The sequence below is a fragment of the Salmo salar genome, chromosome 24 (assembly GCF_965601325.2).
Source record: "Salmo salar chromosome 24, fSalSal1, whole genome shotgun sequence".
Taxonomy (NCBI): domain Eukaryota; kingdom Metazoa; phylum Chordata; class Actinopteri; order Salmoniformes; family Salmonidae; genus Salmo; species Salmo salar.
In genome coordinates this window covers 16,060,994-16,085,486 of record NC_138314.1, presented here as the reverse complement: position 1 = coordinate 16,085,486, position 24,493 = coordinate 16,060,994, and the positions used below count along the sequence as shown (strand labels likewise).

General features: G+C 42.2%; 1 protein-coding gene across 2 annotated transcripts in view; it reads left to right on the top strand.

The window, feature by feature from the left end:
* iqgap2 (IQ motif containing GTPase activating protein 2) overlaps positions 1–24,493 on the top strand; it is a 105,490-nt gene that overhangs the window by 26,753 nt on the left and 54,244 nt on the right. For both annotated transcript variants that reach the window (XM_045706983.2, XM_045706982.2), the window contains exons 3-6: positions 16,414–16,570; positions 17,496–17,573; positions 18,489–18,565; positions 23,750–23,817. In XM_045706983.2, coding sequence (XP_045562939.1) covers positions 16,414–16,570; positions 17,496–17,573; positions 18,489–18,565; positions 23,750–23,817 — 380 coding nt within the window. The remainder of the gene's footprint in view (positions 1–16,413; positions 16,571–17,495; positions 17,574–18,488; positions 18,566–23,749; positions 23,818–24,493) is intronic.

Genomic DNA, 24,493 nt, shown 5'->3' with positions numbered 1-24,493 from the left:
GAAGCACGGCTGATTTCCCATCTCTCTCCTTCATCACTGGTAAAGCCTCTATTCTGGGAAGCCTGTCATCTAGGATTAGGGTTCTGCCTGCTAATCAGGCTATTAGTGACTGAGTCGGGCAGCGGGATTAGGGCCTGTCTAACCATGCTCTGCCTCCATTCTGGGGTCAGGAGTCACAGGCACAGGGTAGGCATGCAGCCCCAGTCTAATCGGCCCATCAACCACACCCAGGAGAACGTCTTGATTATAACAACTAAACAATGCTGCTTTTGTCTTCTCTGGTAAATGAGGTTAATGTGGGTTACACGTATGATAACTAAGATAATACAGTGGTATTGTGCCTCACACCTGCCCTGTGACTCACACGTTACAACCATAGTTTACCGTAACAGCCTTGCAAAAGGGCTTACTAACAAAGACCAGACGTTAGACATTCATTTATAGAATGTATGCCTACCTCAGTCTGTTTAACCAAAACTGTAGTGCAGTGATAACACTGCACTGGTACCAGCCTTGTACGACACAGCTGCTGATATAGGCTAGGCATAAGCCTAGACATTCTTTTACAGACTCATAGGCTGTCTACCGTGAGACACACCCACTCTCTGTCTCACACTCAAAACCACACACACCCCCCTGTGGTAAAGGGGGACTTTGTACCTGTAGTGCTGAGTAAACAATCTGTCAGCTTGCACATGATGTGGGTTTTTTGATATGGAGTCATTTTTTTTTTACCCTTGGTACCCCTCACTTCATCAATGAAGTTTTAGTTACGTTTTTATACATTGGGCAAGGAATGGGCCTATCAACTATAGAACTTTGAAAAAAAAGTGTTTGTCTTCCATTTTGTCTGATCTTTGATAATTTATTTAAGCCTAAATTATATTTTGACTAACTTAGCTAAAGTAGCATTAAGAGTTGTCTAATCAAACATGCGAAAATACCCTCCGTGCCGCTAGTATCACACAAAACATTACATAGCGTGAGAGGGGAGGCTTACGGCGCAAAGTACATATTGTACACATACAATTTAGTGTAGTAGCGCTTGGCTAAACAGTTTAGTTTAGGCTAATGTGGACTGGTGTGGGACATCTCCTTTTGTCCCAGAGAGCAGTAGGCAATATGTTGTTTAGCCTGGCCACAGGTCTGACAGTAACAATGACAGGAAAGAGTGGCTGGGGAGTTGTAAACACTGTTGTTGGACCTGTGCTCTATGCAGCTGTATACAAACAACCACATTGTTTCACTCCAGGAAGTGCTGTTTGAGGCTGGAGGGCTTTGTTAATGACTGAGCCTGAATGCTCCTCTCTTTCACTTCAACTTACCCTGTTTCTTTTTCTTGCTCTGTTGTCCCCCCACAATTAAATCTGGGAGGGGACTGTGGATCTGTCTCTGTCTCTCCGCCCGTTCATATGTTAGTCACACGCGATATCTCAGACAGCACTGGCCCGATTTGGATGAATGTTGCGTCTTATCATAGAGATCCGGCATTTAGAAAATGACGCTGATTGGCCAGATGGTGGTGCTATAACAAGATTGCATTTTCAAACTTTGAAAAGTCATGCCCTTCACCCCATTTGACCTAAAGTCTTCAAATTCAGTATACGGGTCCCTCTCCTCACAAGGGTCAAATTCGCTTCAGGGATCCATAAGGTCTGCTATGATCGATTTTCTGCCATTTAGAATTTTGTGAAAAATACTTAAAATGCTACTCTCCTGGCACCGAATGACCAATCTGCATAAAACTTAATGTTGCATCTGTGGACAAAGGTCTCTGAACGCAATATTTTCCAGACTAATACATAAAACAACATGGTTGATATTGACCAATAAACATTCAAACTAAACTCTGGGCTTGGTCTGGCATATAAATGCATATAAATCAGTCAATTACAGTATATTCGTATGGTAACAATTTGCTGCAAACACTGTCAAGACTCAACATATGCAAGAACATTCATATCGACCACAAGGTGGCGATATAATGGGCACATGTTTGTCTTTGAATCTGTTTGACGCGGAGTGCTAAAATTTGGCACATGCTCAGGGATATGAGTCTAGCTAACCCACTCGATATTCGGACACCGCTGACCCGATTTTGACAACTTATGTGAATGATGTGTCTTGCTATAGAGGTCAGTTAAAAAAAATGTTATTACACTGATTGTCCCAAGGGGGGAGTAATCAACTGTACATACAGTTGAAGTCGGAAGTTTACATGCACTTAGGTTGGAGTCATTAAAAATCGTTTTTCAACCGGTCCACAAATTTCTTTGTTAACAAACTATATTTTTGGCAAGTTGGTTAGGACATCTACTTTGTGCATGACACAAGTAATTTTTCCAACAATTGTTTACAGACGACAGATTATTTCACTTTATAATTCACTGTATCACATTTCCAGTGGGTCAGAAGTTTACATACACTAAGTTGACTGTGCCTTTAAACGGCTTGGAAAATTCCAGAAAATGGTGTCATGGCTTGTGAAGCTTCTGATAGGCTAATTGACATAATTTTAGTCAATTGGAGTGTACCTGTGGATGTATTTCAAGGCCTACCTTCAAACTCAGTGCCTCTTTGCTTAACTTCTTTCGGATCATTGGGGCGCTAGCGTTCCACCTTGACAACATCCGGTGAAATTGCAGAGCGCAAAATACAAAAGTAGTAATATTAAACATTCATAAAAATACAAGTGTATTTTGTGTTATACACCATTCTTTAGCTTAGAATCTTGTTAATCCAACCGCTTTGTCTGATTTACAATAGGCTTTACGGCGAAAGAATAGCATTTGATTGTCTGAGGACAGCGCCTCACCCACTTCCTGCATTAACATGAATTCATAACCTGCACAGGTGTCACAACTCAAATAGCGATAAAATAAATCACTTGCCTTTGAAGATCTTGATCTTTTTGCAATCCAAAGGGTCCCAGTTGTTTTGTTCGATAAACTGACATTTTTGGGATATAAAGGACTTTATTTGGCACGTTTGATTCAGAAATCCACCTGTTCCAACTCGCCCAACATGCCTACAAAGGAATCTAAAAAGTTACCTGTAAACTTCATCCAAACAATTCAAACAACGTTTCTAATCCAACCTCAGGTACCTTAATATGTAAATAATTGATCAAATTTAAGATGGAATATACTGTGTTTAATACCGGAGAAAAAGAACGAGGAGCGCGCTCTCATTCATGCGTGCCAAGAGACTAGAGTTCTTCTGAGGGACACTTCGAAAGAATACGAATACTAATTCATTTTTCAAAAACAATCATGAAACAATGTCTAAAGACTGTTGCCATCTAGTGGAAACCATAGGAACTGCAATCTGGGCCCTAATTATTAGACTTTCCCATTGAAAAGTCCAATGACCTCAAAAAGAAATGAATCCTGGATGGATTGTCCTCGGGGTTTCACCTGCCAAATAAGTCCTGTTATACTCACAGACATTATTTTAACAGTTTTAGAAACTTTAGAGTTTTCTATCCAATACTACCATGCATATCCTAGCTTCTGGGCCTGAGTAACAGGCAGTTTACTTTGGGCACCTCAGTCATCCAAACTTCTGAATACTGCTCCCTAGCCTTAAAAAGTTAACATCATGGGAAAATCGAAAGAAATCAGCCGAGACCTCAGGAAAAACAATTGTAGACCTCCACAAGTCTGGTTCATCCTTGGGAGAAATGTCCAAATGCCTGAAGGTACCACGTTCATCTGTACAAACAATAGTACGCAAGTATGAACACCATGGGACCATGCAGCCGTCATACCGCTCAGGAAGGAGACGCGTTCTGTCTCCTAGAGCTGAACGTACTTTGGTGCGAAAAGTGCAAATCAATCCCAGAACAACATCAAAGGACCTTGTGAAGATAGAGGAAACGGGTACAAAAGTATCTATATCCACAGTAAAACGAGTCCTATATCGACATAACCTGAAAGGTCGCTCAGCAAGGAAAAGCCACTGCTCCAAAACAGCCATAAAAAAGCCAGACTACGGTTGGCAACCGCACATGGGGACAACGATCGTAGTTTTTGGAGAAATGTCCTCTGGTCTGATGAAACAAAAATAGAACAGTTTGGCCATAATGACCATTGTTATGTTTGGAGGAAAAAGGGGGATGCTTGCAAGCTGAAGAACACCATCCCAACCGTGAAGCACGGGGGTGGCAGCGTCATGTTGTGGGGGTGCTTTGCTGCAGGAGGGACTGGTGCACTTCACAAAATAGATGGCATCATGAGGTAGGAAAATGAATGTGGCTACATTAAAGCAACATCTCAAGACATCAGTCAGGAAGTTAAAAGCTTGGTCGCATTGTCCGTTTGGTCTTCCAAACGGACAATGACCCCAGGCATACTCCCAAAGTTGTGGCAAAATGGCTTAAGGACAACACAGTCAAGGTATTTGAGTGGCCAGAAAGCCATGACCTCAATCCTATAGAAAATATGTGGGCAGAACTGGAAAAAGTGTGTATGAGCATGGAGGCCTACAAACCTGACTCAGTTACACCAGCTCTGTCAGGAGGAATGGGCCAAAATTCACCCAACTTATTGTGGGAAGCTTGTGGAAGGCTACCTGAAACGTTTGACCCAAGTTAAACAATTTAAAGGCAATGCTACCAAATACTAATTGAGTCTATGTAAACTTCTGACCCACGAGGAATGTGATGAAAGAAATAAAAGCTGAAATAAATATTTCTCTCTACTATTATTCTGACATTTCACATTCTTAAAATAAAGTGGTGATCCAAACTGACCTAAGACAGGGAATTTTTACAAGGATTAAATGTCAGGAATTGTGAAAAACTGAGTTTAAATGTATTTGGCTAAGTGGTATGTAAACTTCCGACTTCAACTGTACATTTGTCACACGCAATATCTCAGACACCACTGGCCCGACTTGGACGAAACTTAGGTGAATGATGCATCTTGCTATAGAGATCCGTAATTTACAAAATTGCACTGATTGGCCCATTGGCATCATTCGTGGTAGACATGTTTACTGTTGCCTTGTTTATCTCTCTTTTTTCCCATCTCGCTCTCTTCTTATTCATTTTGCATTAATACTCTTCCTGTCCTTTACATCAGTGAACTAAAACACCCATGTGTGTCACTATAACCTTCCCAGCATTGTATCTATACCCTCTTCAATTTCCCCTCTCCTCCGCTACATCAGCTCTAGCCAGTGCACAGTACAGTAGGCCGGCCGTCTTTCCATCCTGCCACGCAACCAACTCTCATGAAGTGTTCACCGTCATCAGACGGACATAGTAAGATGTGCTGCTATCTCTATCAGCCACCCACACAAAGCCCTCTGTGCCTCTTGTCACACCTCCTCTATTCTTGATTCGTTATTGTGGTTCTTTTTGCGAGGGCTGGCCTGGTTGTGTTTTTCCTTTAGTCCCCTGGGCCAGTTCTGTAGTCACAGTACTGCAGTGAGTGGAAAGTGGCCATGGCACCGTTCCAAGATGCTAGATTTACATTTGGTCATGTTAGTGCAGAAGTGTGCCGATCTGACAGCGCATAACTCCCAATGCACAGACCGGACACGTGTGTGTGTGTGTTACTCATTCCACAACAAATGTGGTAGAAACAGGCTACAAGTTATCCTGTTAGTTTATCAGTAACAGTGTGTACCTCTTGTTACTGATTTAAAAATGACTTGCTTCATGGGATGCATGAGGCACCAGTCATTCTCCAGGCCTGTTGCCCTAATTCCCCAGTTTTTCAGGAACATTATGGCCCAGAATGACCACATTGGACCAAGTAATATCTGGGCCCGTATTCACAAAGTGTCTCAGAATAGTAGTGCTGATCTAGGATTAGGTTCTTCCTGTCCATGTAATATTATCCATTATGGTCTTAAAGGCTAATCTGATTTTCGATCAGCACTGCCACTCTGAGACACTGAGTACAGGCTCTGGTTTCACTGAATGGTACTGGACTAAACTGGTGTTGGTTACTGCACCCTCAAAGGCTAAATGTGCCAAAGCTGTTCATGTTCCTGTTATTTTAGCCCAGGCCAAGAGGCAGACCTGTTCTTGTCACCTACAAGTCGTCTGTTTTGCTGATTTTGTTTTTGCATTCTATTTCAGAAGAGTTGCTTTTTCTGTGTCCGTCACCATCCTCTCACGTTTCCTTTGATATACAATTTGCTGTAATAATACGTCCCCATAAACTCTATCTTGGCATTCGCCAGCAGGGTTTTGGTGAAGAATTACAGCATATTATCACTAGCTATTCCTCTTTAGCAAGATTGTAGGACAAAGGAATTTACAATGATAGGCAGATACAATGAACCTTTCACTCTGCAATGAAACTCTACAATGCACAATGAAGTTAAATGCATAAATCAATCAACATGATAGGGTACCATTGCACGGAATGGGCTGACTCGCCATAATAACACCATGTCTCCCCCGCTGTTTGTTGTGGTTGTCCATTAAGAACCACACGCTCAGATGAGTTAGTGCTGACAGAGGAGAGGGGATGGTGTGTTGCTTGTGTTCATTGTGCTGACGCATGTTGCGGCAGAGTGTTGTCTTTGCTTTGGTGGTTTAGCCTATGCGCGCGCACACATTTTAATTAAAGGAGACTAAGGAGGGATGTTGTCATGAAAGGTTGGATGGAGGAGGGCAGGCCTGATGGAGTGAGCAGGATGGTAGTGGGGTAGGCCTGATGGAGGTGGGCAGGATGGAGAAGGGTAGGCTGGATTAGGGATGGGCATTTGACATTTTTTGACTGTTGGAGTACTCCAAAAAAAAAAAATTGCACATTTATCTAAAGGCCTATGCTAACAATGTGCAACAATTGGTATCAGTCTCTCAATGTCATACATATGTTTTGGAAAATGTCTTCAAGCTCTACAAGACAATGTTGAATAAAATGAATTTAACATAACAGTCAAGACACCTGTTTTTTAGTAAAAGAGAACATGTTGTAATAAAATAGAGCAGACAAAAACACAATACATTTGAGGCATCTTAAAAAGTTAAAGTAAATCATAATGCTTTATTAAGAAGTGTAATAAACTACTGAGTATTAATAATATTATATATGTAAAGCGCTTTTCATTATGCAGAATAATCTGTGCATACAATTAAAACCAAATAAGACAAAAAAATGGACAACTACACAGGGCAGCTGACGCTGGAAGGACACAGCTGACGCTGGAAGGACACAGCTGACGCTGGAAGGACACAGCTGACGCTGGAAGGACACAGCTGACGCTGGAAGGACACAGCTGACGCTGGAAGGACACCAAGGAGCACAGCTATCAACAGAAAGCCTTTCTAAAGAGTACTGTCTTTAGGCCTGTTTTAATGAGATGTTATTCATAATGAGTTGTTACGTCTAACATGTCCAAGCAGTAGTGCATGATTCAGCATATTTTGATATGCAGCCTTATACAATGATTGTCATGTATATTTGGTTGACTTTTTGTTATATTGTGCTGTCAAAATAGAGCTCCAGAATGTTTTTGTTTAAAAAAATTTTACAATAGAGATGAATTTGTCTTCATCTTTATGTGGACTAATATTATACACTGAGTATACAAAACATTAAGGACACCTGCTCTTTCCATGACAGACTGACCAGGTAAAAGCTATGACCCCTTATTGATGTCAGTTGTTAAATCCACGTCAATCAGTGTACATGAAGGGCAGGAAACGGGCTAAAGGATTTTTAAGCCTTGAGACATGGATTGTGTATGTGTGCCATTCAGAGAGTGAATGGGCAACACAAAATATTCAAGTGCCTTTGAACGGTGTATGGTAGTAGGTGCCAGGCGCACCGGTTTGTGTCAAGAACGGCAATGCTGCTGGGTTTTTGCATGCTCAACAGTTTCCTGTGTGTATCAAGAATGGTCTACCACCCAAAGGACATCCAGCCAACTTGACACAACTGTGGGAAGCTTTGGAGTCAACATGGCCCTGTGGAAGGCTTTCGACACCTTGTAAAGTCCATGCCCCGAACGAATTGAGGCTGTTCTGAGCTCAAAACTCAATATTAAGAAGGTGTTCCTAATGCTTGATATACTCAGTCTAACTCAATTGGTGCTAATTCACCACCTGAGGAAGTGAAAACTCAAGACGCATTAGCTAGATCACTAACTCCTATATTGTAACACCTACTGCTAGTAGCCATGCATTACTCTTAACAGTAAATGTAATGTCCTAAAAAAAACTGCAATAGCCAAGACACTCCTCTCTTTAATATGGACAACTACAGTAGTTGCTTCCCAATTTGCATTTTGAAATGTTAAACAATCACGAGGGGCACACAAGGGGGGGTGAGAGACTCGGTCATTACAGCAGCCGTCCCCATCGAAACAGGCAGGCACAGCAGCAGGGCGGACACTTTTATTACAGGAAGGATGAGGATAATGGTTATATCTGCCCCAAAATTAGGACGTTTTGATTGAGGTGACCAGGTACCTTGTGCAGCTAGCAACAGTGCGATCAATTACAAATTTAGCTCACACAGCCAAGTCAAAGGGTCGCAAAATGCGACTAATTGAAACAAATCTTACCTTTACATTTTATAGGGAACTTAACATTATTCTCAACTGGAACACTTGCTACAATGTTCAACATCTAAATGAGTGGTGTTAGTCCAGCTTTCAAGGTTTGTGCAATGATTTATATACACTAGATGACGTGGGGCACTGTTTAGAAGCTACCGCTCCTCCATCTTGGCTCTCCTAAAATATTTTTTACAATGTTGGAAGTTATAGAAATGCATTTATTCATGTCTAAATTTGTTTTTGCCACGTTTATTCTTTTACAGACACCTTAATGCATACTTTTAAATTATGTGAGCTAAACATACAAAACAAACTTTTTCTGTAGCCCTTTACACAGGCTGATTTGGGCCCTAATAAGGGCCTAAATTGGAACGTAGTGGCTTTACAGTAATAAGCTATACATGATGTCTGAGCTCTGGCTCTGCCCTTCACAGTGTTGCATAGGTTTTTTGATGGACAGACATTCTGGACTTGAGCACCTCATGCGACAAGAAGTTGCTCCATCCCTCCCGGTAATTGGTCAACTTTTTTTTTTTTTGTCTGAGTGAGGGAAATGCTGAAAATGTAAGATGACTCTGTATTTTGAAAGATGAGGTGTTGAGGATTATAATAAATACAGCTTTGATGTCATACTAGCATAAAATTCATATACAGTGTCAGCGTTTATGATCCATGATTTGATGTACTGTTACAAAATTACATGTTGATATACCCTGGGTTGTTCTGAACAGAATGAGCCTAATGAGTGTATGTTTATTGTGAAGAAAATTTGCTGCAGCACCTGAATGCACTCATGACTCTTTCAATGCAAACACAAATTACGATCTGTTTCTCTGAAATTGACTTTTTGAAAGACTAACACTGTAAGATTGTATTTTATATCTTGTTATGTTAATCATGCCCACCAGACCCAGATTGCGGTTTTATAATGGACAGTTTTTGGATTGCGTAAACAACAGTAATTGTGTGATGGCAGGTGTCAGGACTTGCCCTCCTGGATGGAGATCAAAGGTGCCGGCTAATCAAAGGTTTCAAGACCCTCGTCTCCTGGGCGAGTTGGACAGTTTTATCATGGTCGTAAATACCTTACAGGAACTTTCTCTCCCATGCCAGGCAGTATTGAGGGGACAGAACCCTTTTGTTACAAAGAGATTCTTCCCGCCAAAACCACAACATCAAAGTGGATAATGAAGCAATATTTCTAACAAAAAATGTGGGGAATGGTCGAGAGGGACTTAAAGAACAATCATGTCAGATAATGTATTTTGTGATATCATTAAAGACGCTATGACGGAAATATTGTAACTTTAAGAGCTTTCACAGTGTATATGTCAGAGTTATATCTAAATGTAACTTATATGATTAAATAAACTATTTGTGAGAAGATAAAATGTGATTTTAGCCAACTAAATTAGATGTTTTTCATACAAAGTTTTACCCAGTCAGTAACCACGCCCACGTGAGCACAGACATTATGCCAAAAGGATGGAACGCCCCTTTTGCCTGAGTGCTTATAAAGGACTCCTAAAGAATTACCATATTAGACCAGTACATTGCCGGGTTGCTACTAGCGTGTAAAATGGTTTAAAACTACTAGACCAGTATATGTGCAGCGTGACCGACAGTGTGAGCTGAATGTTACGAAATGGTAAGATTCTCTGAAACTCAACAAAGAATAAGACTACTAGACTAAGACATGCACCGCCTACAGGTCTGCATGTAACGTAGTCTAGGCAACTCGACCAAAGACGAGAAAAGAGGAACATTTCCCTATCAAACGACCATTGGAACATCTAATGAATCCAGTCTAACGAACACTTCCAGAACAAAGCCAACTACTAAGGACATTGTGACCTCTGGTGGACAACCAGAGACTTACACAACCAGAGACTTTCTGTCAAACTATTCGTCAGACGGATCGAGGGGTTTCAACAGAGACGACAGACATATAAGCGTAAATGTTGCATTTCTAAATCCGAATGAGCGGTTGTTAGGGTGCTAAATATCCATATTCACGATGCGCGTATTATTCAACTGTATGTACGATAGTTGAATTCCTTTCTCTCCTTCTCCCGCTCTTTCTTTCCCCACCCTTTTCATTGTGTAACCAGCCGTCATATTGGGTTAGTCTACTAGGGACTTTTCATTGGATTATGTTAGTAATCAATTCAGTATATATTGTGTGTTTATGTAATTCTGTGTGATTAGTTACACAAATTGTCCTAATTATTTATCGCTGAATCATTTAGACTAGGGTTTGTGCAGAGTTGAAGTCAACGACATTCAGAATGAGATGATAATAATTAATACTTTACTGTTATTGATGTAAGAGATATTTATCTTGAGTTTAAGTCGGGAGATAGTAGCTCGTTAAATAACTTTTCCCGTGGTGCCCAAAGATTGCTAATGAGTTAATTGTTACATGATTCATTTAATCACGTAATAATTAAACAGTTAATTGATTTTATAAAATAAGTCATCACATTAATGGTATTCGCGTTACAGGGTTGTGTTTCAAATGAAACGACTACAAGTGTGCTTGCTCTAGTTCCTCAACGGCACAGCTAGGAGAGCTAAAAATAAGTACCTTATCGTTAAAGACTCTTCGCGTCATAAGTGCATTGAAATTGCTTAGGAACTGTGCACACTTTGGAGAGGTGTGTGGGCAATTGGAGATACCAGTTGGTCCTCATTTAAACCCTTGTAATTGTTCTGTCTTAAGTTGCATCTACCCCCCCCATTCTCCAGGAATATTATTTTACTGAATGTATCCAGAGTACTTTCAGATTTCGTTATCAACAAATGTGGCAAAAAGTAGAGTAAATGTAAAATGCAAATAAAATCAAGTGTAATGTTTGGATTCAGTCTTGTCAGGTGAACTGTTGTGTACTTGCATTTTGGTCTAAAATTGTTCCCGTAATCTCCAAGCTGTTCCTTTTAAATTTCTACCATGATTATGCAAATTCTTTTCATATTTCTGTAAAAAAAAACATTTCAATTTAGCCCTGTCCATGTAGGCCAATTCCCAGGAGTAAAGGTTTAAATAATAAATATTTTTTTGAAAGTTGCAATGTTACTGTCGATCTACACAAAATACTCAAATGTCAAAGGGATTTTTTTTCTTAAAGATGAATAGAAATATACCCTGATTAGTAATTATTCACCCCACATAAGTATTCACCCCTCAATACATCTTAGAAACACCTTTGGCAGCAATTACAGCTGTGTCCTCATGGGTAAGTCTCATAAGAGCTTTGTACAACTGTATTATGCAATATTTGCCCATTCTTAAAAAATTCTTCAAGCTCTGTCAAGATGTTGGGGGTCATGGCTAGACAGCAATTTAAGTCTTGCCCTAGAATTTTAAGCAGATGTAAGTTAAAACTGTAACTTGGCCACTCAGGAACATTCACTCGCTTCTTGTGTCTCCAGTGAATATTTGGCTTTGTTGTAGGTTATTGTCCTGCTGAAATGTGAATTCTCCTCCCAGTGTCTGGTGTGAAGCAGGTTTTCCTCAAGGATTTTGCCTCCATTTATTTTCATCCTGAAAAACTCCCCAGTCTGTGTGGCCTAAGGTGTTTGTTCCAAAAAAGCCTTTGTATGCTGGACAGTGAGTGTGGGAGCTGGAACAATGGCCTCTTCTCTCTGGGTCCACTGGATCAGTACCAGTCAATTAATGCCATAGACCGAGACGGTTTATCATCACCAAGCATGTCAGTTCATTTATAGACACACTGACATGTAATGTGTTATGTCAGTAGCTGCTTGTATACAGTGCTGTGAAAAAGTATTTGCCCCCTTTGTAATTTTATCTACTTTTGCATTTTCTTTTTATATTGAATGTTATCAGATCTTCGACCAACACCTAATACTAGTTAAAGGGAACCTGAGTGAACAAATAACACAACAATTACATACTTATTTCATTTATTTCAGAAACAAAGTTCTGCAACACCCAATGCCCTTTGTAAAAAAGTAATTGCCCCCTTACACTCTAACTGGTTGTGCCACCTTTACCTGCGATGACTCCAACCAAACACTTACTGTAGTTGTTGATCAGTCTCTCATGTCGCCGTGGAGTAATTTTGGCCCACTCTCCCATTCAGAACTGCTGTAACTCATTGACATTTGTGGGTTTTCAAGCATGAACTGCTTGTTTTCAAGTCCTACTACAATATCTCAATTGGGATTAGGTCTGTACTTTTGACTAGGCCATCCCAAAACTTCAAATTCGTTGCTTTTTAGAAATGTTTCATGTAGACTTGATTGTCCGTTTTGAATCATTGTCTTGCTGCTGTTCAGCTTCAGCTCACAGACGGATGGCCTGACATTCTGCTGTATAATTTTGATACAAAGCAGAATTAATGGTTCTTTTTTTACATTTTACATTTTAGTCATTTAGCAGACGCTCTTATCCAGAGCGACTTACAGTAGTGAATGCATACATTTTCTCTCTGTACTGGTCCCCCGTGGGAAGCGAACCCACAACCCTGGCGTTGCAAACACCATGCTCTACCAACTGAGCCACATGGGACCAATGGTTCCTTCTATTAAGGCAAGTCGTCCAGGTCCTGAGGCAGCAAATCATCCCCAAACCCTCACACTACCACCACCGTGCTTAAACGTTGGTATGAGGTTCTTACTGTGGAATGCAGTGTTTGGTTTTCGCCAGGCATTATGGAACGCATGTCGTCCAAAAAGTTGTATGCTTTTGAATCATCTGTCCATAGAACATTCTTCCAAGAGTCTTGATCATCCAGGTGCTTCCAGGGTGCTTTTTGACAAACTTAACGACATTGTTCTTGGACCGTGGACTGTAGGTACAGGGAAAAGCCAATATTGACTCTCATGGCACTAGTGTAGGCGGCCATTCAGTCAGTCAGGTGATGGCTCACATGCTCTTAGATCTCAGGTAAGGGACCGACCAAGGTTCTGTTTGTTTATATCTGCTTGTATCCATGACGACAGCTTTCATATTGAGAGAAGTTTATATCTGCTTGTATCCATGACGACAGCTTTCATATTGAGAGAAGTTAACTTGAGCCAAAGAACGTATTTTGATATGGAATGACTGGTACAGACTGGTACTGTATGTTACTGTTGTCTTAGGTCTACAAAACCTAGCGTTCAAACCGGGAAATGGTTCCAAACTTTTGACTGGTACTGTACATTTAACCAAAATTTTCGCATCAAAAACAATACAAAAAATGTATGAAAAGGGAAAGAAAAGCAGTAAAGTGTAATGCAATAGTGAAATGACATGTCTTTTGAGTCTGATAGCGTATGTGTTAAGTTGTCAATATCAAAATGTGACAATCCTCTCCAATCTGACATTTCTTAATTTGTATAGCAGACTAACATTTAGAGGTAATAACTGGAATAATAATGAAGTGTAATGGTAATAGTGAAGTTGCAGAGAAAAGCCATGCGTTTCTTTTTATTCTGATATGTGTCAATCCTCCCTTTATGTGGCCACGTTTTCCCAAAACTACAGAATGGGGTGTCAGCTATGACATGACACCTTGAGTATGAAAACATCTATTTTGGGTATTGAACTACAGTAAGAATTACAGAACTATGGAATTACATCATGGGTCCCTGATTTGTACTACATATAAATGCATAATTATGGATATGAATGTCATTCTTTTCATGGTGATGTATCCTGAAGAGGTACATGATTAGAAAAATGCAATATCATCCTTTGCATGTATGGGTGTTGTTCTACACACTGGCTATTATTCTGCTCTGGCACCCCAATGGTGGAACAAGTTCCCTCACGACGCCAGGACAGCGGAGTCAATCACCACCTTCCGGAGACACCTGAAACCCCACCTCTTTAAGGAATACCTAGGATAGGATAAAGTAATCCTTCTAACCCCCCCCCCCCCCCTTAAAAGATTTAGATGCACTATTGTAAAGTGGTTGTTCCACTGGATATCATAAGGTGAATGCACCAATTTGTAAGTCGCTCTGGATAAGAGCGTCTGCTAAATGACTTAAATGTAAATGTAATTCTAATGAGCTTCGCCCCTAAACAAGATCACATTTGGTTGGTCCGGACCAGACAAAATCTGAACCAATCATGGACGTCTGTTTCACAGGTTTGGACTTCGCAGGACAGTACAGTACATCAGAGTACAGTACATTATACTGGACTGCACTCTAAATGTTTGGGCCAAATTGGAGCCTCCCGAGGGGTGTAGTGGTCTAAGGCATTGCAGTGCTTGCGGTGTCACTACAGACCCAGGTTCAATCCCAGGCTGTCTCGCAGCCGGCCACGACTGGGAGACCCATGAGGCGGCACACAATTGGCCCAGCGTCGTCTGGGTTAGGGGAGGGTTTGGCCGCCGGGATGTCCTTGTCCCATTGCGCTATAGCGACTCCTTGTGGCGGGCCAGGCGCATGCACACTGACTTCGGTCACCAGTTGTAATGTTTCCTCCGACACATTGGTGCGGCCGTCTTCCGGGTTAAGCGAGCAGTGTGTTTGTTGAGAAGCAGTGCGGCTTGGCAGGGTCGTGTTTAGGAGGACGCATTGCTCTCGACCGTCACTTCTCCCGAGTCCCATCGCTGCAACTCCCGTATGGACAAGACTGTAACTACCAATTTGGATATCACGAAATTGGGGAGAGAAAGAGTGTTAAAAAAAAAAATTACAAAAAAAGTACTAGGCCAAATCAAGGCCATTCCGGACCGGCCAAAAAACGTCTATGGACGTTGATATCAAGGTCAGGGCAGACTGACCCACCTTTGATAACTTTTGAACGTCCGGTGTCAGTCGGTGCTCAGTGGGTGCAGATGCTGGTTACGGTAAATAAAAAGAGAGGGAGCTCATGGGTAGGTGTAAGTAAGAGCCGGGAGAGAACATGAGAGATGAGCTGAACAACAGTATGCCAGTGGAAGGTAGGACTGTAGCAGGTGACCCAAATGTGGTTTGTCGCTGCTATGATTTTCCATTGTAGCCAATTAAATCGCTGGAATTCCGATTTGGTAACAGAATTATGAGTTATAATCACTTAAATGTATATCAGTAAAAACACAAACAAATTGGTAGGCCTGTGTGTGGGTTTTTGGTAACGGAATTACAAGGCACAAGGCAATGGTTCTTAAACTTACAGAAATTATTTCTCAAACTAAGTATAAGTGTGGTTATTAGTTGGCAGGGGTCTTTACTTCAACAATATTGCGTTTTGTACATTTCCAATTTCTTAACTTTTTCTAGTAGAGGTTTTCTAAGTCCTCTTTTCCATACGTTTGACCAGAAATCAAAGCCATTACTTGGGCCTAATCTTTTGGATGGAAAATGGTTGAAAAATGTATCTATGCTTTAATTTCTCAAAAATATAGGTTCTTAGCCTTCATTTGACACCCAATTTGATATGCTTCTGTGAACGTCACATGTTGGTGCTCATGGGTCCTTGTTAAATGGAAATGACATTATCCATAAGCTCCTCAAAGCTGTGATAGTTAAATGTACCTACGAAGTTCTGGGATCAGTGTCTCTTCTAGTGTTTATCTGGCCTCACCATTAGGATAAAAAGGCAGGACAGGACCCTATACCCAGCCTAACAAATTATCCAAAGGAAACATTGATCCTTGTTTCTAGAAAATAACTGTATTATTCGGTTGTGATATCAGTGTCTCTTCCCTATTGCTCCATATGAATGACTTGAGAGATGTGGCCATTTTGTTGTGAGATCCCTCAGTTTCTGTTCCAGTCGTCTTCAAATGAATGACAGATGTTGCCGTCATAGAATTAGTAGAACGGGCATCCCCATTCAGGTCAATTATGCCATAATGGGTCCCCCCCCAAAGGAGCAAAGCAGGAAATATTTTTTATTTTTTCCATGTTTTCCGTTCTGAGATCAGTGTGTTTGCGTATCCCCAGGTGGATGGAGGCGTGTGTAGAGGAGGAGCTGCCCCCCACCACAGAGTTAGAGGAGGGTCTGAGGAACGGAGTCTACCTTGGAAAACTGGCCAAGTTCTTCGCCCCCAAGATGGTGTCTGAGAAGAAGATCTACGACAGGGACCAGACCCGCTACAAGGTGACCTTTGTCCTCATACCACGGAATACTCTTACACTTCAGATCAACATTCTATCAAGTTGGCATGATGCCATTTCTTATCACGCTCTAATGTTGAAGCTCTTGTCAAGTTACTTGACACTATTTTTCAGACTATTCATTTAACTAAACTACTAGGATACTGAATAAAACTGACACATACACACGACCACAAATCTGGGTGGCAGTGGGCACTATCTAGTTCCCCCTCCCTCTCCCCCACACCACCTCCCCTCTATCTAGTTCTTCTGCTCTCCCGCATACTTCCTCCCCTATCTAGTACCTCTCCCCCACACCATCTCCCCATCTAGTTCTTCTGCTCTCCCCCACACCACCTCCCCTCTATCTAGTTCTTCTGCTCTCCCGCATACTTCCTCCCCTATCTAGTACCCCCCCTCTCCCCCACACCATCTCCCCATCTAGTTCTTCTGCTCTCCCCCACACCACCTCCCCTCTATCTAGTTCTTCTGCTCTCCCGCATACTTCCTCCCCTATCTAGTACCCCCCCCCCTCTCCCCCACACCACCTCCCCTCTATCTAGTTCTTCTGCTCTCCTGCATACTTCCTCCCCTATCTAGTACCCCCTCTCCCCCACACCATCTCCCCATCTAGTTCTTCTGCTCTCCCGCATACTTACTCCCCTATCTAGTACCCCCCCCCCCCCCCCCCCACACCTCCATGGAGTCAGACAGGAAGTGTCTAATCCCAGATCCATCGCAGACATTTCCACTTCCTGTCAACCATCTTCCATGGGGCAGAGAGCTGACACAACACACTCACTCACACACACACACACACTCCCATCTTTTGGTGCGTGCGTTTCCTACCAAAAACATGCTATTTGTTATATACAAAAGACTCAGTTGGTGGGATCTAATGTTTCTGTTTTGCCTGTTTTTGTCTCCAGCACACAGGACTTCACTTCAGACACACAGACAACACGGTGCAGTGGCTACGGGCCATGGAATCTGTAGGGCTGCCCAAGGTAAAACTAACACACACTGCCCAAGTCCATCCTTCCAGTGGCATACAGTATCATAACCAGTCGTAACTGGCGATATCACAAGGTTGAGTTGCCTGTTTTATGACAGATTTTACTAAGTCAAAGGACACACATACGCAGACAAACACCTGTGAGACTTTCACTGGGCCAGGTAAATAAAGCACACCGTTCTACTGTTTTCTTATGAGAGGCCTGTGACCAACGCTAGGAGGGTGTTAACTGTGGTGCCTGTACTACTATTGCTACCGCAAATAGAGTGTTATCAGCACCAATGCATCTTTTATGGGTAGGGACAAAAGGTGTTCCCACTGGAGCTGATATGGAGAATGCTACCACCTTATCGTCATGCCATGTGATGCTAACACTGGAACCGCTCTGGAGATGACTGTTTGATGATCAAATCAATTGATCAGTTCCTCTGTTTTGGGGGAAGCAGAATCTTAGGAGTAGACATAGAACTAATGAATATGAGATATTGTTTATTCATATGGTTATTATGGGCTCTTGTCATTATTGATGCTTGAAAATGTTTCTCTATTAATTTTAATTCACAAGAATGATCAGGGCAGGGGAATAGGATGCTTCACGGTTGTTCCCTTCACTGTTGTTCAGCAGTGCTGTTCCCTTCTGAGAAAACACATGCACGTACACAGCAGCCAGATGTACTGTATGTATAGTGAGAAAGGAAGCACACACTGTAATGCAACTAAAGGTGTGTGGCAGTGACCAGGTAGATACAGAGGAATAGTGTCAGACTGCCACAGCTTGAAAATGAAACTGGCTGCCTAAAAGATGTAGTGTTCTTGATATGACTCCTTGGCCGCTGCACTCAACAAGGTATCAGAAGACCGTAATGAAAGATCCATGACTAATGCCTCCTCTGGTTTCTACTTTCAGATATTCTATCCCGAAACGACAGATGTGTACGATCGCAAAAACATGCCCAAGGTAGTGTACTGCATACACGCATTAAGGTAAGACAGAATTCCAACACAATGTTTTTTTTTGTCTCTTACTGACCCCCCCCCCCCCTTCCCCCCCCCTTCCCCTTTAGGCTTACTGCTTACATCATCTTACTCTTTGTCTACCACACACTAGTCTATTTCTTGTTTCTGTTTCTTCACTACACTTTATATTGTGGAGGTCTACAGTGCATTCGGAAAGTATTCAGACCTCTTGACTTACCACATTTTGTTACGTTACAGCCTTATTCTAAAATGGATGAAATCAAAAATCTACACACAATACCCCATAATGACAGTGAAAACAGGTTTTTAGAAATGTTTGCAAATGTATTTAAAAAAAAAAAAACTGAAATACATTATTTACAAAAAAAGTACAGAGATCCTTGATGAAAACCTGCTCCAAAGCGCTCAGAACCTCAGACAGGGGAGATGGTTCACCTTCCAACAGGACAATGACCCTAAGCACACAGCCAAGACAACGCAGGAGTGGCTTCGGGACAAGTCTCAATGTCCTGGAGTGGCCCAGCCACCATACACAAGAAGACTCGAGGCTGTAATCGCTGCCAAAGGTGCTTCAACAAAGTACTGAGTATAGGGTCTGAATACTTATGTAAATGTGGTATTTCAGTTTGTTTTTATTTGCAAACATTACTAAAAACCTGTTTTTGCTTTGTCATTATGGGTTATTGTGTGTAAATTGATGAGTCAAGAGGTCTGAATACTTTCCAAATGCACTGTATGTTTTTAGCTCATCTTCTGAGGTTTGATGAGTCCTAAAAGCATATCACATGATATCACTGTCTAAAGGGGATCATTTGAAAAAGCTAACAAGATTGTGTGAACCAAGAGAAGCGAAAAAGACTGGATGAACGTTGAAACTATTATAGTCTGTGGTCCTTTTGGTTTCAGTTTGTGGTTAAAACATGTGCCATCTTCAACATTTGTGTGGCAATAAGCAGTAATTTCCCAAACTCACTCTCGGAACTGATGAGGTGACTTCCTGTACACGTTGAAACCGTCTGTAGACAGGAAATGACTCAATCTATAAGCCTAGGCTGTTTCAAGTCATTTAGTGTCTCCTTTGATAATATTGTCCAGGTGTATAAGTGATGGCAATGATGTCATTCTCACACATATCATCAGGCTCTAGAAGTAAAGCCAGATGTTGTTTTGGAAGTTGTTTCACTCAGCTTTTTGTTTTTTTAATTAATAGGCCTACAGTAGTTCCATCTTTTTATCTGAAGCCTATTTTCTTTTCATGTGCAATCCCAACTTGCAGTGAGACAAATACCTGTATTATATAAAAGAGGAACTGGAAATGGTTTTCATCCTGCTCAGAGGGATTTAACTTCACATCCTCCAGCGTTAGGCTTTCTTCTCTACTGTGCATTCGGCAAGTATTCAGACCCCTTGACTTTTTCCACAGCTCTTTTTACATTACAGCCTTATTTTAAAATTGATTAAATCACTTTTTTGCCTCATCAATCTACACACAATACCCCATAAGGACAAAGCAAAAACAGGTTTTTATAAATATTAGCAAATTTATAAAAAATAACTAACTCGTCTAAATAAGATAAGTAGACAGACCCTTTGCTATGATACTCGAAATTGAGCTCAGGTGCATCCTTTTCCATTGATCATCCTTGAGATGTTTCAACAACCTGATTGGAGTCCACCTGTGGTGTATTCAATTGATTGGACATGATTTGGAAAGGCACACACCTGTCTATATAAGATCCCACAGTTGACAGTGCATGTCAGAGCAAAAACCAAGCCATGAGATCAAAGGAATTGTCCGTAGAGCTCAGAGACAGGATTGTGTCAAGGCACAGATCTGGGGGAGGGTACCAAAACATTTCTGCAGCATTGAAGGTCGCCAAGAACACAGTGGCCCCCATCATTCTTAAATGGAAGAAGTTTGGAACCACCATGACTCTTCCTAGAGCTGGCTGGCCAGCCAAACTGACCAATCGGGGGTGAAGGGCCTTGGTCACGGAGGTGACCAAGAACCCGATGGTCACTCTGACAGAGCTCCGGAGTTCCTCTGTGGAGATGGGAGAACCTTCCAGAAGGACAACCATCTCTGCAGCACTCCACCAAAAAGGCCTTTAGGGTAGTGTGGCCAGACGGAGCCATCCCTCAGTAAAAGGCACATGAAAGCCTGCTTGGAGTTTGCCAAAAGGCACCTAAAGACTCTGACCATGATACACAAGATTCTCTGGTGTGATGAAACCAATATTGAACTCTTTGGCCTGAATGCCAAGCGTCACGTCTGGAGGAAACCTGGCACCATCCCTACGGTGAAGCGTGGTGGTGGCGGCATCATGCTATGGGGATGTTTTATCAGCAGCAGGGACTAGGGACTGGGAGACTAGTCAGGATCGAGAGAAAGATGAATGGAGAAAAGTACAGAGATCCTTGATGAAAACCTGCTCCAAAGCACTCAGGACCACAGACTGGGGCAAAAGTTCACCTTCTAACAGGACAATGACCATAAGCACACAACCAAGACAATGCAGGAGTGGCTTTCGGACAAGTCTCAATGTCCTTGAGTGGCCCAGCCAGAGCCTGGACTTGAACATCTCTGGATAGACCTGAAAATAGCTGTGCAGCGACGCTCCTCATCCAACCTGACTGCGCTTGAGGGGATCGGCATAGAAGAATGGGAGAAACCTCCCAATACAGGTGTGCCAAGCTTGTAGCATCATACCCAATAAGACTCTAGGCTGTAATCACTGCCAAAGGTGCTTCAACAAAGTAGTGAGTAAAGGGTCTGAATTCTTAAGTAATTTCATTATTATTTTTTTTATACATTTGCTAAAGAAAAGTAAACAGTTTTTGCTTTGTCATTATGGGGTATTGTGTGTAGATTAATGTGGGGGAAAAAACGATTTAATACGTTTTGGAATAAGGCTGTGCGTAACAAAATGTGAAAAGTCAAGGGGTCTGAATACTTTCCGAATGCACTGCATATGCAGCACACACACATTACATGGCATAATGTTATATAACAATGTTATGGCAGGTTCACACCTATTTGATGCGAGCTGGCCTCAGATTATTATACTAAGAGGCATAACTGTTGAATAACTTTATTAACGGAATAAAAGTGTGTTGAAGATCATGATTGATTCATGTCCTGATTATGGACTGTGCATTCGTACTCGTCACACAGGCTTGAGAGGGCTAAGGTCCAGCAACGTACTGTAACGGCTGACTGGCTCATCCTTTTGAACACTGAACATCTGATATCACTGCATACTGTAGTAGACACACCCCTGTTAACATCTCCAGAAAAGAAACAGGCAAGACTACACTGTCTCCATCCCAAATGGCAACCTTTTTCCTATTTAGCGTACTACTTTAGACCAGAGCCCTATCGGCTCTCGACCTTCCCCTGTCCCGAGTCCAGACGGGAGTTGCAGTGATGGGACAAGACTGTAACTACCAATTGGATACTACGAAATTGGGGAGAATTATTATTTAAAAAAATAGTGCACTATTTATAGGGTGCCATTTAAGACCGCCTCAGTCTCCAATCTCACCTGAGAGCTGCTGTCATAGTGTGGTGCTAGTAGAAGTAACAGCTCTGTAGTGACACTTAGTCATTGTGTGATGTCAATAGTGTCACTACTAGTAGGAGGTTTTGTACAGAGTTTTTTTTCCCCCCGGGCTCTACTTTCTGTGCCCACACTGACTCATGTATACAGTTATGTCATGTACACTGTAATGTGTACAGAAAAGGGTGGCTCGCATCTGAATGTGGCAGAGAATTGGAGTGAACGTGTTAGCGAGTTGGCTTGTTTTCTTAATTTTTTTTAGCTGTTTGGTCAGGGCCCATGAGGATCAGCTTCCTTCCCTCCCTGTGTGTGTGCGCGGACACACACACACGTGATCTTCCTTCCTGGCAGGCTGGTCTAACCCCCACTGGGAGCCAGGGAATACACTAGCTCTGAGGAGAAGTAGACACACTGGGTTAATGGGTCTTTGTTGAGAATTCAGTACAGTGGAAAAATTGAAGGGCACCACAATAGAATGGAAACTGAACATAAGTATTGACTCTGGATCTGATGGGATTGGTTGGGCATGCGTGTGTGTTGGTGACGGTGTCACGTTTTGTGTTTGCGTGTGTGTGAAGAGGGGGGAGAGTGTGTTTGTGTGGAGGGAAAGGAAGGAGGATGTTTTTCCGTGTCCTTCCTACGTTCTTATTGACCAAGTCAGCAGGATGATCTAACGAAGCCTCCATCATTATCCTCAGTCTCAGTCAGCTGTTTATCTCACAGCAGGACTGAGTCTACCAGCCAGCCATGGGTTAACAACCTATTAAACCTTTGGCCTTACCTCTGTCTCAGCAGACTTTACAGCACTAAGGAACAGACCTGTGTCCCTGTTTACACACACACACACACACATACACACACACACACTCAGAGTTTAGAGGCTAACATAGCACTATCATAGCCTCCTCATACACATAGTTACAGGCACTAGCCCAATATAATGAATGCCAACTTATCAGGAACCTGCTGGCAGATGAAAGTTGAATGCAGTTTCCAGCCACCTGTTTGTTTCAGGCCACCCATATTTAGCAGCGTTGGCAGAAAGCGGATATTTCTGGTTTTCAGGGATACAGTATTTTCAACTTCCATTTCCCCTAAAAAACGGAAATGGGGACCCCGCTCAGGTGTCATTCTACGCCTGCCGTGTTAGGTTAGTTTCAGGCTGACAGGACTCAGGACAGTGCAGTTTGCATGTCAGGATTGTTACTGCTGCTTCTTCTGAGCACACAATGCCCCCCTGTGGGGAGAAGGGGACATTGCCATTTGGCTGACACACTCCTAGTTTAATCTGGAGCAGATGGATGTTTCAAGGTCCTGTTGGGATGCATCCTTCCTTCCTTCATTTCCTTCAAGTCATCACTGATCGGATTGACATGCTTTCATAGGTGAAAGGAATATGGTGGTTTCCTTGCTAACCCAAGGCAAGAGGAAGGATTCATTTCTGAAGTATTCAAGCTCGGCTGAAGTGTGGATGGATGCAGATGTATAGATGTTTGTAAATGTAGGTTTCCCCTGCCTCTGAGTTATTGAGTAAACAGCCACATCTTAACTTCAGCTTGCTACCCTTTCTTCCTAACCGTTAAATCTAAGTTTGGAGCTTCATTCCTTTCCATTCCTTTCCCCCCCACAGCTTATACCTGTTCAAACTGGGCATTGCACCACAGATCCAGGACCTGCTGGGGAAAGTGGCCTTCACAGGTAAGACCAGGCTATACCAGCTCTACTACATCATGATAGTTTGAGGTATGATAGGAGCCATAGCTGGAGTTCATCCTGTACTCTAACGTCAACCCATAGCGTTCTTCTCTGCCTGGCACCAGCCAGGTTTGAACTGGAGGCTGGGTCCATGAACCTGTAACAACAGTTGCTGCGTAGTTGTACAACAGTGTAATAAGCATGTTGCATGTAGCTAACTGCTCCAGAATGAACGCTGACATAACATACAGCGTTGTCGTGAAGGAAGAACCACTCTAGTGATTACTACCTCCCTTTAAAACTAAAGGAAAACATGAGCCTCAGGGCGTCTTCTGAAGACTCATTTAAATTGCCTCGGCTGGCGCGCGTGTGGGCGCGTACAGTAATGACACATAATTGGTGCTCATGTTTAGTTTTGATCGAAACAGAATGTCATCACTCACTCCCAGCTGCGTGTTCAATTCGATAAGCACTGTGGAGATGATTGTAACGTGGTTGATATGAGTGAAGTGTGTGAAATACCAAACCCGTCTCTTTACCGTTCTGTTTAAAATCTCCAGTGTGTCCTGATGTTATATAGGTTGCTAGTGAATGAGCAGTCCCTCTCCTAGGCACAGAACGGCTCATAATAATGGTTGGAACGGCGCAAATGGAATGGCATCAAACACCAGGAAACCAT